General features: G+C 36.3%; 1 protein-coding gene across 3 annotated transcripts in view; it reads left to right on the top strand.

Annotated features, from left to right (window-relative positions):
- Positions 1-13,463, top strand: part of LOC145246126 (uncharacterized) — a 287,143-nt gene that overhangs the window by 181,860 nt on the left and 91,820 nt on the right. For all 3 annotated transcript variants that reach the window (XM_080107976.1, XM_080107974.1, XM_080107975.1), the window contains exon 2: positions 9,054-11,742. In XM_080107976.1, coding sequence (XP_079964102.1) covers positions 9,070-11,742 — 2,673 coding nt within the window. In that variant the 5' untranslated portion in view covers positions 9,054-9,069. The remainder of the gene's footprint in view (positions 1-9,053; positions 11,743-13,463) is intronic.

The following is a 13,463-nucleotide window of genomic DNA, read 5'->3' as shown; positions in this document are numbered from 1 at the left end:
AATTTTAAAAATCAAGTCACACAAAAAAATTAATGCATTTAGCTTTAAAATGGCACCACTTTCATCTTACTACCATTTATAGATAAACAAATATAAGGACTTGAAATGGGCCTAAAACTTTTGGAACACCCTGTATTATAGAGTGGGTGGGTGGGGGGAATAAAATGAACGTTTGAATTGAATATTTCGACTTCCATTGGCTGAAACGACAGCTGCTGCTGCTGCTTAATTTTATCCATAGCTGCTGCTGCTTCCTGGCAAGGTTGTCTAGAAGTCTTTTGTGTATAGAAGAATGGCTGCCAGCAGAAAAGAGATCAATACTCATTTACAATGTGTCCGTGCATTCTTTGCACAGCTGACCTATTGAAGGAGAGGATAATCGCTTGCTGTACCCTTTTTTTTTTTTTTTTAATACCCAGTCACAATTGTTGTATCGATTGGTTTCGTAGATGTAAATCCAATGAAACCCGCATGGTTATTAAAGAGTGCTCAATGGAGGGCAGAGCAAGTATATAGTCTGTTTATTATACAAACATAATTGGTTACATATGTGCATACATGTTTCGGTGGAGTCCCTGTTTAAAGAGGCCTACCTCGTCAGACCAAAGACGGAAACTCATTGAAATGAGAAGTTTCTTTCTTTGGTCTGATGAGGTGGGTCTCTTTAAATAGGGAATCCATCGGAACATTTATGCACATATGTAATCAATGTTTGTATAATAAACAGACTATATATATATATATATATATATATATATATATATATATATATATATAATTTTTTTTAGTATTCAGTCGAACAATAAATTTTGATTGTAAAGTTCAACTTACAGTTTGGTCCTGGATATGACCTTAAACTATATCCGATGGTGAGGCCCCAGATTACAAGCTTTGGGGAGTGTGTGGAGCTACCCCTTAATTGCTATTGCTCCCAGGTCTACTCTGACCTGGAGTGGTAGTACCTGTTAGGGTCCCAACTATGCGTTAAATAGAAACTGATTTGAAAAAAAAAAAACAACAAAAGAAAATATATTCTATAAAAAAATTTTCTTCAAAATCACTGGATTCGGCATTAAATAACCTGAAAAGGGTTGATATGCCGTAAAGCAACACCAACCAAAAATCAACTTACAGTTTTAATTTTCTTTCTCTTATGTGTATGTATATATATATATATATAAGATTTTTATGGGTACATAATTTTAACACATTTGAATAACACCGAACGTAGTGCCATTATTAATTGTTGAGAGTTTAGTTTTATTAGAGCTTAGGTGAAATATACTTTAGAAGTGTAGTTTGTTTTTCTTTTTGAAATTTTCTTCTTTAATAGTTTATGTTTAAACTATAGAAGAAAAAAAAAAAACTAAACCCTCAACAATTAATAATTGCACTACGTTTGGTGTTATTCAAATGTTATAGATATATTATACTAGCAGGAAGACCCGATGTTGTCCGGGATTGAATGGGGATCAGCAAATGTCCCTATCTTCCCATACTTTTATTGTCATCGAAATTGGTGAAATCGCCAATTTTTTCATCAAATGGATGGGCTGTAGTATCGGCTAGATTTACCACAACTCAACAGATGTCAAGAAAACTTCATTGGATTAAAACTGACAAAACATGTTTATTATTTCTGTTAAGATGACACTACTATCTATGCCAACTCTTTAATGCCTGACAAAGATCAAGATCATTTTGATTCTCTCTTTTCCGACCTTGAATGGGTAAAAATGGGCTAGTTAAACTTCTCTTTTTTCACCGTCTGCACTCTGATCCTCACTTGGTCCTCAATCGAAATTAATAAACCTTCTCATGAGGTAGCACCCTGCTTTGACCAACTTCTGGAACTGGCCTGAAACAGAAGACTTTACACCAGATCTGTTGCCAAAATCATGAGAAAAATGATTGGATCTTTCTATCACTCCAGAAGCTAAATCACAACTGATTCAATCCGCTACTTGTACAATATGTACTACTGTATTCCCAACGGTTGCAATTAAAGAATATCGCTGCAACAGAAGGGAAAGTGCCACCTCCAGAGCATTCTTTATTGTTCTGAAGGGGGGAGGTCTCTTCTGTTCTCTAGTGCCCCTTTCTTGGAGAAGTAACACTGCTAGTCATTATCCACTATCGTTACTTACATGGACAGTTGTCGACTGAGCTCCAGTCTCCACTTTGTAAAACATTCACTGTAAGAACTCATCTTACTACCACTAAGGACTTTCCTTTCTCTCTCCCTGTCTGTCTGTCTCTCTCTCTCTCTCTTTCTCTCTCTCTCTTTCTCTCTCTCTCTCTCTCTCTCTCTCTCTCTCTGTTTAACATCCAAAAGAATTTCAATGAGTTTCTTTTCAAGAAAACGTGTTCCATCTATGGAACACGTTTCCACAAAGTTGCTTTCCTGAGTCTTACAACATAGTCATCTTAAAAACTCATGTCAATAAACACTATCATAAACCGTTCCCATCCAAGGTTATTCGTTATATTCATTTCCAATCGTCTCATAATATTCTTCACCTGTCAATCTAACATTAAACATAATCCTTGAGTGACTTTTAGCCTTGATAAGTGATCACTAGGGCTATGACAAGAGAATACTCTTTTCATTATTTTGACTCTCGAGTATATATCGGTTAATATCTCATATGTTTTTAGATAATGATGTGGTTCTCGATTGATTAACTGTGTCGGATATATACTCGAGTCAAAACAATGAGAAGAATATGCTGTTGTCATAGCCCTAGTGCTTACATAAATCCTCTACCTATACAAAAGCCAAATGTATTCTAAGATGGAGTACTCTATTCCCAACGATTGTAATTAAAGAATATTGGCTAGATTCGGGGTGACTGAAAGTATTTTTCTTAATTGCACTGATTGCTTTGTCTGTTTGAAATAATATATATTCCAGATTAGCGACCTGAATTGCTGAACGTGTTTAAAAATAAATAAATAAAAAATAATAGAAAAATATGTCGTTTATTAAGCAGCACCAGAGAGCTATCGTCTTGGACAAAAATAAAAATACTCTGCAGATTTTTGTCTCATTTTTTCTTCTTCTTCATCTTTGGAGGATGGCACTTCACTTTTGATAATGCCCTCAATCGTTCTGTGTGGCAGAGCTCTCGAACAACAGTCCAAACAAACAACAATGGAACTGCGATGCTTGGTCGATCGGAAGGAGAGCATTTTCGCAATCCCGACAATGGTGAATATTTACACTGAGAAAAGAAATTTACAAAAACAAGTAAAAATAAAAGAAAAAAAGATACCGGTTCTTTTGATACACAAATGGAATCAACTGTTTTATCTGCAGCATGAAGACACGGTTTGTGCAGAAATGTTAAGTAGTTTAGGAGTGAATCCAGTTCGTAGAAATATATAAACATAGACACATACTTATGTAAATACTAAAAGAATATATATATATATATATATATATATATATATATATATATATATATATAAGTGGGTGGGAACTAAAAGATAAAGTTTTTATTACAATTCAGTATTTCAAGTACTGTGAAATTTATGCAATTTCATACGCTATATAATTTAGACCATTTTGAACGCTGTGTGATTTAGACCATTTTGAATGCTGTGTGATTTAGACCATTTTGAACGCCGTGTGATTTAGACTATTTTGAACGCCGTGTGATTTAGACCATTTTGAACGCTGTGTGATTTAGACCATTTTGAATGCTGTGTGATTTAGACCATTTTGAACGCCGTGTGATTTAGACCATTTTGAACGCCGTGTGATTTAGACCATTTTGAACGCCGTGTGATTTAGACCATTTTGAACGCCGTGTGATTTAGACCATTTTGAACGCCGTGTGATTTAGACCATTTTGAACGCCGTGTGATTTAGACCATTTTGAACGCCGTGTGATTTAGACCATTTTGAACGCCGTGTGATTTAGACCATTTTGAACGCCGTGTGATTTAGACCATTTTGAACGCCGTGTGATTTAGACCATTTTGAACGCCGTGTGATTTAGACCATTTTGAACGCCGTGTGATTTAGACCATTTTGAACGCCGTGTAATTTTTACCATTTCGAACGCCATATAATTTACACTACTTCGAACACTAGGTAATTTACAAGTAACTCTTTATTGAAACTCAAATTGGTAAGACTTCAGAAAAATCGGAAATCTATAATTTCTTTTTTTTTTTCTTTTTTTTTTTTTTTTTTGATATTTTCATAATTTCTTTACTTTTTAACGTCTTAGTTCTTTCTTCCCAAAGTTTAATTATTTTTTTTTTTCTTAGTTTTGGCACTGTTTGTATGTTATCCGTTATTGACATTGAAGGAATAAAAATTAAAACCAATATTTGAGAATTGATCCAAAATCGGACGGCTTTTTCGTTCTTACATTTTTGGTTTTTAAGATGTAAGCTGAAACCAACGGTATCACAGCGTTAAAATTCCAAGGCAGACAAAAAAAATTTGGAGCTGCGTAATTCTATCGGTTTGTTTTCCCTCAGTTGGCATTACTCACTCGAAATCATAACGGAAATCAATATGTTGTCACGTTCGAATCTTTATAACAATTTCTAGAAGCTTCATCTTGCAAAGCGTAGACTACACTGATTACACCTGATCATAATACAACCAAATTTTTTTTAGATTATTTTCTTATGTGAGGTGAAATTTTTATAGGTCGAATGCACTTCTTCTCGCCAACTCGATCAGCTGATGGGGACCAATGCTTTTATCGAGACACCATCTCTAGTTGTGATTGCCTACAAAAGCAAAAGAACGCATCACCTGTCCTAAGACAAAGACCATTCATTAAAAGAATTAATATTTAACAAGCTTTGAAACCTGTATAATGAGGGTTGAGGACATGTGTTGCATGGAGAAAACTGATATGAAAAAAATGTGTAATTTTAGTCTTAAAGACTGGCTTAGTTCTGATGACCTCAGAAGACGATTGAATTATAGAAAAATCCGTGAAAACTTAAATCGTTTGGCCATAATTGAAGAATGGCAAAGAGTTATTGGGTCAATAGACACAGAGCAGTTAAGGTAGATTTTTTTAGGCCAGATGCCCTTCTTGACGCCAACCCAGTAGAGGGAAAAATTCTGTCAGGTAGCTGTAATCACTATGATGATCTGTGGAAATGAAACCTGGCCAGTGAAGTTGAGGACATGCGTTATGTGGAAGAAAATTGGTAAGAATGATACGATGGATGTGTAATGTGAATCTTAAAGACCGGCTTATTTGCGATAATGTTATAGGAAGACTAAGCCTGGACAGTATGGGAAGATTTGTACAAAACAAGAGACTTTAATAGTATTGTCATGTTGAAAAAAATGAATGAGAGTTCCCGAGTTAGTAGGTATTGAAAAATTTCAGATAGTAGGTTCAGTTTGCAGAGGAAGACCAAGAAAAACATTGACGAGAGTGATAAAAGTAGATTTGTGAGAAAGAGGGGAAATAAAGACCTGGCCAGAAATAGGTTAGTTTGAAAGTCAATTTCTAAGAGTCGTCCAACACATGCTAGCATGAAAAGCGGATGTTAAACCAAACATCATGATGATGAGCAGAGTCAGATAACCTGTAGTAATATTGAAATTATCTGGGGTAGTCTTCCTTATTCAGAGCTTATTATCAAAGATGATGATAAGCAGAGTCAGAATATCCCATAGTAATATCAAAATTATCTGAGGCATTTTTTCCAGAGCTTGTTATCAGAGATGATGCTGAGAAGTTATACAATGTATTGAAAATGTCTTCTGACTAAACAAGGAATGAAAGGAGAGTAGAAAGTGGACCTCGAATTTCCTTATAAATCGTAAATCTCTTTTCCCTCATTTTGTCTTTTAATCCTTCACATTCCATAAACGATGTTTTTGCCAGAGGGGGAAGAATTGCTGTTCTTTGGGTCTGAATCTATTCATCTAACACTTATAGTTTACTAGTTTTTGATTTCTTTTGTTTTTTGGGGGTTTTTTTTTTTTACCCTACCACAATATACGCCCAACCCAAGGAAGATAATCCCCAAAAATCTTTTTTTTCTTAGAGTTGCCTCCCTTACACTGTTTTCTAGGAAATAAACCCCCGAAACACACACATAAATTGTCTATCCACGGTTTTGTAAAAACAAAAAAATTTTTTACTAATAATGACCATTAACAGAAGGATATAGTAAAAAATTGAACCATAGGAAAGTCTTAAAAAGTACGCTAGTTACCCCTAAAAATTGACTCTTTTTTTTTAATCTACAGACACACCCTCAAAACCAAGGTCTGATTTCTTGCAATACGGAGTTAACCCCCTTTTCTTTAGTTAAGAAAAACATGAAGTTTAGACCTGACGAAGGTCAGAGGTTTCAGCAACCGAAACGTTGTGCCAATAAGACCAAGATAAAAAAATAATTGTCCAGGCAATCAAAACATTATAAACATTTTGTTAAAAAAATTGAATAAAATTAGGGTATAAGTGATATATATTAGTCAGTTGTGTTTTCTGTGATATTAGCATTGTTTAAATTTTAAAATAGAGTACGTTTATAAGCCAAATTATAACGCAATATTATATAAAATAAGCAAATATTTGTTTAAAATTAATATTTTGGAGATAGATGCATATTCAGAATTTTATGCATTTAATATATATATATATATAGTCAAAGTTGTTTTCCGGGATATAAGCAGTGTTTAAAGATAAAAGAATACGGATAAAATACGTTTATAAGTCAACATTTTCTCACACACACACAAAAAAAAAAGCAAAAAAAAAAAGCATTCAGTAGCTTCCGTCAGTTTGCATAACCTGCTGAGAATATGCTAACAATATTCGACCAAATAATCTATAATTATTTCTACTACTGATGGAAATATTCTAAAATTCTAATATTTTTCCCAGCTCCAATACAATTACCGTTTTACTTTAAATTCTTGATTCCGATACATTTATCAATTCTGTTTTAAATTCCTGATTCCAATGCAATTTCAAATTTTGTTTTAAATTCCCGATTCCAATGCGATTACCGATTCTGAGTTTTTGAAAAATTATTTTAATTTTTAGCTATGGATTTTTAAAAAATTTATTTTTCATAAATAACTTGTGATGCAAACTAGTGTTGGGACGATTCCTAATTTTTATATGATTCCGATTCCGTAAAAATACACTTGTGTTGGTTGATCTCTAGATTTTAGTTAAAATCAATATCATTTCAAATCAATATCATTTCAAATCAATATCATTTCAAATCAATAACTATTTATCATTTTATCAATAGTACAAGCAATGGAAAATTAAATTTTAACAAAAACAAACAAAAAAAAATAGATAATTAAAAAATTGTTTTTGGCATAGGAAAACAGGCAATAATTTTTCCGATTCCAATACCGAATCTGATGCTGAAAAATGTTCCAATTTCCATGATTCCAAACACTAATTTCTACTTTTTTTTTTCACCCCTGACAAGGCACATTGCCACTTGAAACGTAGGAAGCTACTAGATGGGATCAGTCTAACAGGGAGTTCAGCAGCTAGATGTTTGTTCACATCATGTTTAAACTTCTGCAGTTTAGTACAGGCAGCGAAACAGGAAACAGGGAGGGAATTTCAAAGTCTACATTGAGGGGGAACAAGTACTAAGAGTTCATCAGAACATATTCTATTAAAGTGTTTGTAAAATAAGGACAGGAATTCAACATTGCAGTGATGGGACAGATGGTGAAGATTGGTCTACAGTGTGGGACATATTAGGTTTTGAGGCTCTCCTTTTGATACAGTGAGGGACTAGTGGTACGAAGTTCAATAAGTTTCCAGACTTTTTTCATATGACCACTTTTATTGATACTTTAAACTCTGGTCCCTTCAAAGTAATCTCCACCAGCTGCAATGCACTTGTTGTACCGTTCCAACAACTTCTGGAAGGCCCAGGGAAGTCCTCTTGTGTGAACATGTCAATGAGCCTCATCACAGCCTCTTTCATCTCCTCAATTGTCACATAACGATAGCCTCCAAAGTTTTCCTTGAGCTTAGGGAATAACCAAAAGTCACAGAGAGCAAGGTCTAGACAATAAGGAGGGTGAGGAACTGTCTTGATACCCATCTTGGTCTGTGACAAAGATGGAGTTGTGGATTACACAATTGCGACAGACTTCATGCAAATCTACCGCATCTTCAGTTCCTCACAAATAATTGTGTTCACAGTTCCCACACTGACATCAAACTGTGTACTTATTGTCTCTATAGATCCTTATCCATGCAATTCTTTATTTGTCCAATCAACTCTGGTGTTCTGACTTCCTTACTCCTCCCACACCTCATCATCCCTCACAGACTCCCTGCTTTCCTTGAATCTCTTATGCCACTCCAAAACTGATGCTTGATTCATGCAAGATAGTTCAAAAGCAGTCTGAATCATTCCATACGTTTCTGCGGCATTTTTTTTTTCAAATTTAAAACAGAATTTTATTGCATATTGTTCTTTTAAAGTGTCCTTATGTGCAGATTGCATTTTTGAAATTCAGCTGTGACGATCAGGTTTTAGTAGGGTGTATTCCAATTCCTGCTGTAGCTGTTCATTTGAATCTGAAATCATAAAAATTGGTCATTCATCTCATAAGATGTATAGCAATAACATAGTGAATTTTCAAGTCTACAACAATTTTAAATGCCTGTATCAAAAAGTCTTGAAACTTATCGAAGGCACCTCATAATTTTCAACTCTTTACCTTTGACTGGAACCATGTTTTTATTTCTTTTAAACTAAGTCATGAATTGGACATTTTTATTTGGTTTGTGGCTCTTTCCTAACTGGCTATGGAAAGTAAGGGTTTGTATTTAACTACAAATGAACTTTCTCTTTCTTTCCTATCTATTTTATTGATATAAAATTTAACGTTTTCTTTTTCTAGGTTTTAAACACGTTCCTGTCATTAAAAAATCAAAGAAATTGAGATGTATGGACAAATTGTGGCATTAAAGATGTATAGTGATTTTCTAGCCATGTATAGGAATCCCACCTTCTTTTGCAGCAGCATTGGCAATGTCCTTAATGTCTTTTCTTTTGTATCTTTTCAGCTCATGATGAAACAGGATGTCAGATGTATGCATAGAGTTCTCACAGAATGCCTGGCGTAGAGACCTGTGTGCAAACTGTTTGCGTCCCCGATCCGAGCACGTCAAGTTTACCAGTGATCCGACAACACCCCCAAAGAATTCCGCTGGAAGAGGATCAGTGCCAATCCCTGCAAAAAGAAACTCAACTCTCCTGAGAACCTCCTCCGTCTCCAGGAGCACAACTGTCTACGACAAAAATGCTAACGAAAAAGAATTGGCTGAAGGCGTGAAGCTTCTTAGTGTCAAATCACTACCCGGTTATGATGACCTAGAAGTGGACAGTCAGAGTGAGTCTCCGCAGAATGAAGCAGAGGTATGTGACGAGTCTCCTGAGAAGGACAATGGCACCAAAACCAAGACTCCGCAAACAAAGGCGCCAAGAGTCTTGAAAAGTTCCTTAAAATCCAGCGGGGATAAAGAACTAAACCGAAATCAAAGAGTTGTGATTGCCGATTCTGAACCAGAGATTATTGGTTACGACGGCGGGGTGGATTATTTGTATCCTGACGAAAAAACCCCTGAACCTCTGGAGGACCCATCCTCGCCGGGTGGAATCCAGCTCACTGAGGAGGAGAAGCAGTTTGCCCTCTTGGCGTTGGAGAATACGTTGTGGAACTCGGATATCCACAATCTCCGCGTGGAGACACCAATTGAAGGCCGTTTGAAACGTGTGCCGAGCAAGGAATTTGAGGATGTTGAGCTTGAGTATTTATGGAAGGCCGATCGGTTTACAGGTTTAAAGGACTGTGATCCATTGCCAAAAAAATTTGGGACTTTCCCCCGAAGACACCGATCTCCAAAAACGCAGCTGTCTTCCCGTCCCTCAATAGAATTCCTTCTGGACCCAAATAAATCTCCAGAAAATGAAGTGAATTTCCGTGTACGGTCGGGTTCAGATAATTCTTCCTTGTACCAGAGTTGTGGTCCAATGCATGGTGCTTCGATAAATGTTATGGCACAAAGTATGACCGAAGAGACTGGTAGACTGAAAGGAGACCATTCCTCCCCTCACAGAAGCATTGAACTGCTCCCCAAACCAGCACCAAAGCCACAAACCCTTAAAAAAGGCATGAGTGAATTTAACGAAAAACCAGTCCCGGTGGCAAGAAGCAAGGATGATCGAGAGAGAAACCGTCAACACATAATGTCCCGATCTGTCGAGGGCAGATTGGAAGACTGTTCCAATAAACAGGAGATCGGTGAATCAGATACATTAAAAAGGCAGAAACCTCCCGCCCCTGCAAAACGGCAACATATCAATAAGGAAGGCACCCTCGGTCGTAGAGATGAAATGTCATCAAGTTTTGCAGGAACCAGTCTTAATCGGAAATTTGACCGTGACGAAATGTTGAAAGTGGATGCGAGCGATGCGAGATTCTCCAAAGCGAAATCTGTTGACTTTGAAGCAAAAATGGCTTCCGTGGCGGCAACGTTGGATTTTAACAAGACAAAAGGAAAGCGTCAAGCTCCACAACCGCCTGTGTCTCCCATGCATGAGTGCACAGCGTCACCGTCAAAGTCTCCAGCTAAGAATATCGACATTGGTTCCAGAAAGTCTTTAAGTGTAGAGCAGTCTCGTAAATCCACCCTGAGTGATGAAGGGGAATCGATGGACGGCACCGATAGCTACAGAAGTAAAAGCAATGAAGGTCGAATGAAGAAAGGTTTTGCAAGTATGTTTCGGAGTTTTTTGCGTCGAGGCCGTGACTCTTCCTCGGATAGTAGCACAGAACAAAGCTTTGATAATCCCACTTCTGGAAAAGGAAGTGAAATCTCCAAGGACATACCAGCAATTACGTGCGATAACAAGTCTGACCTACTGAGCACCGACTGCTATAATTCTGATGAAAATAGTAGCGGACAGTTCCGAGTGAGAGTGTTTCCATCACCCACAAAGAGTACCGTGAGTGTGGCCTCCACTGCAAGTAGTACAAGCAACGAAGGACTTGATAGCCGCCCACCGTCTGAGATGACTGCTTTTGACAACCGACTTGATAGCCAAGAGCGACAGAAAGATTCGGGAGAGGAACTTCTTGACAGTAACCCATCATCTCGAAAGTCAACTCTGTCACGTGAATCTGTACATCGGTCAAACTCAATGTCGAATAGTTCTAACGTATCTGATAACGTAGAAGATGTGGTTGTGCGGAGACGAGTTAAAAGTCCAAAGAAGATGCCTGCTCCAAATGCTCCAACTATGACTCGCGCAGCGCCATCTAGTGAGAAAAATGCAATGTTTGCTAAAGAACTCGAACAGAGACTTAGCAAAGCAGTGGACAATAAAACTGGTACCCTGAAAAAGACTCCAGCACCGAAACCACCTGAACCACCTCCTCCTTTGCCAGACGGCGAAGGAACGGAGAAGAATATCGCTTCAAGTGACACAAGCAGTGCAACTGCTACCCCTTCATCCTCATCTCAGGATAGCGGACGACAGGATTCCGTTACTGAAATACGGCCGATTGAAAAGATTGAACTGCCAAAGGCTGCCCAAAGCAGACGGAGTTTCTTAGGAAAGTTTTCCGGCAATCGACGTTCACGGCCTCCTCCTCCACCCGTCAAAAGAGCAAAGTCAATCACAGAGGCCTCCTTACCCACCCATGACATACATATGAAGAAAATAGACCTGGCTGATATATCGGCACCTGTGGTAAGTGTTTTTTGTAAGCTTTCTTCAAGAATGAAAAAGATATAATCGCATTCTATTTTTATTAATGTGTGTGTGTGTGTGGGGAGGGAGGAATGTTTCTTCAATTATATTTCACCTTTTATTTATACCAATCCTTTAATTTATGAAACTCAATATAATATATATATATATATATATATATATATAAAAGACAAAAATCCTTATTCCAAATTTCAAGATGTTGGCGATCTTACCATTTATTCCTTTAAGTAAATTGCTATGCACAATTCTCAAATAGATGCTGTCAAGAACTGTGCATGTCAACTCACTTAAAGGAATAAATGGTAAGATGGTCAACATTTTGAAATTTGGAATATAGAATTTTATTATTTATTATATATTAATAAATCCATATTCCTGTCTATTTGTTTCTTCACACTGAAGTTAGCATATATATGTTATGTCATAGCAGATGACATCATGTATGGGGGGGGGGAGTGAATAATGAAAAATTCCCTGGGCAGCACCGGGCAGCATATATATATATATATGTATATATAATTTGTCAATTTATAACTACAATAAATTGCGGTTTTACTTAATGCCTTAACTAGCAAAGTCTAGCATTGCTACAAATATAATTTGCTGATTTCTTTATGTCCTCTGATGAGAAGAATAACAAGAATAGCATTTTTTGAAACTCCGCGGAATAAGGACTTTGTAAATTGTTTTTTGGAGTATTCACTCGAGCAATAAATTTTGATTGTAAATTTCAACTTACAGTTTTAATTTTCTTTCTCTTTATATATATATATATATATATATATATATATATATATAATGTGTGATGGAAATAATATTCCGACGTGATGGAGAGATGAAAAAGGAACGGACCAAATTATATGTTCATTAATGTTTCGTCTTTATTTCAAGACTTCCTCAGAATGATTGATTTGAGGAAAATAAAATACCAGTACAGTATTTGAAAATGTACTTCCCGTGTTTGTAATGTGAAACGGATGTTTTTGTTCTCTTTCAGAATGAAAAAAAATAGCTGTTAGTATTCAAAGAGTGTATAGCGTTTATAACATGAAGTGAGTTTCTTTTTAAAACATTTAGCCATGAGAAAATTTAAAAGATATGATGCAATTTCTGTTCTTTATTTGGAATTAGAAATTACAAAATGTTGGGTGTGTGTATATGAAATGAGTGTTTCATTGCTTTTATTTATTTATTGGCTGATTATTTTATCATCAGTATTATTTGTGGGTTAATTTATAACCTTCATTAGTTAATTATGCAGTAAATAAGGCCAACATACTTTTCGTCCTTAAATGACTTCATAGTGGAAGTTATATCAACGGTTGTCAAAAGAAAACAAATTAACACCTAACATTTTCTTAGCCTTGCACATAGAAATGTAGAACGACACGTCTGTTTATTCATGTGGGAAAAACCCGTCAGACACGCGTTTTTATATACAAGCAATCAACACCAAGGTACCCCTTGCTTAAAGCACCCCTCATCACAAATCAGACAAGGGGAGGCAACTCCTCACACGGTTCAAGGGATGAAGCTCTTAATCTTCACAGTATTAAAACATGACTGTAGTTAAAACCCAACATTATTTTCTGCGGTTAAGTTGATCTAATGGCAGCCTACTCCATGTTATATATTTAACTATTGAGTTATTTTTTCCAGATTACACTTGGCACTGCTCTATGACTTTAGTTTCGGAAGAG

The sequence above is a fragment of the Euprymna scolopes genome, chromosome 23 (assembly GCF_053919585.1).
Source record: "Euprymna scolopes isolate OS-2025 chromosome 23, ASM5391958v1, whole genome shotgun sequence".
In the NCBI taxonomy this organism is placed as follows: domain Eukaryota; kingdom Metazoa; phylum Mollusca; class Cephalopoda; order Sepiida; family Sepiolidae; genus Euprymna; species Euprymna scolopes.
The sequence above is the reverse complement of the archived record's forward strand: the minus strand, read 5'-3'. Positions and strand labels throughout refer to the sequence as shown.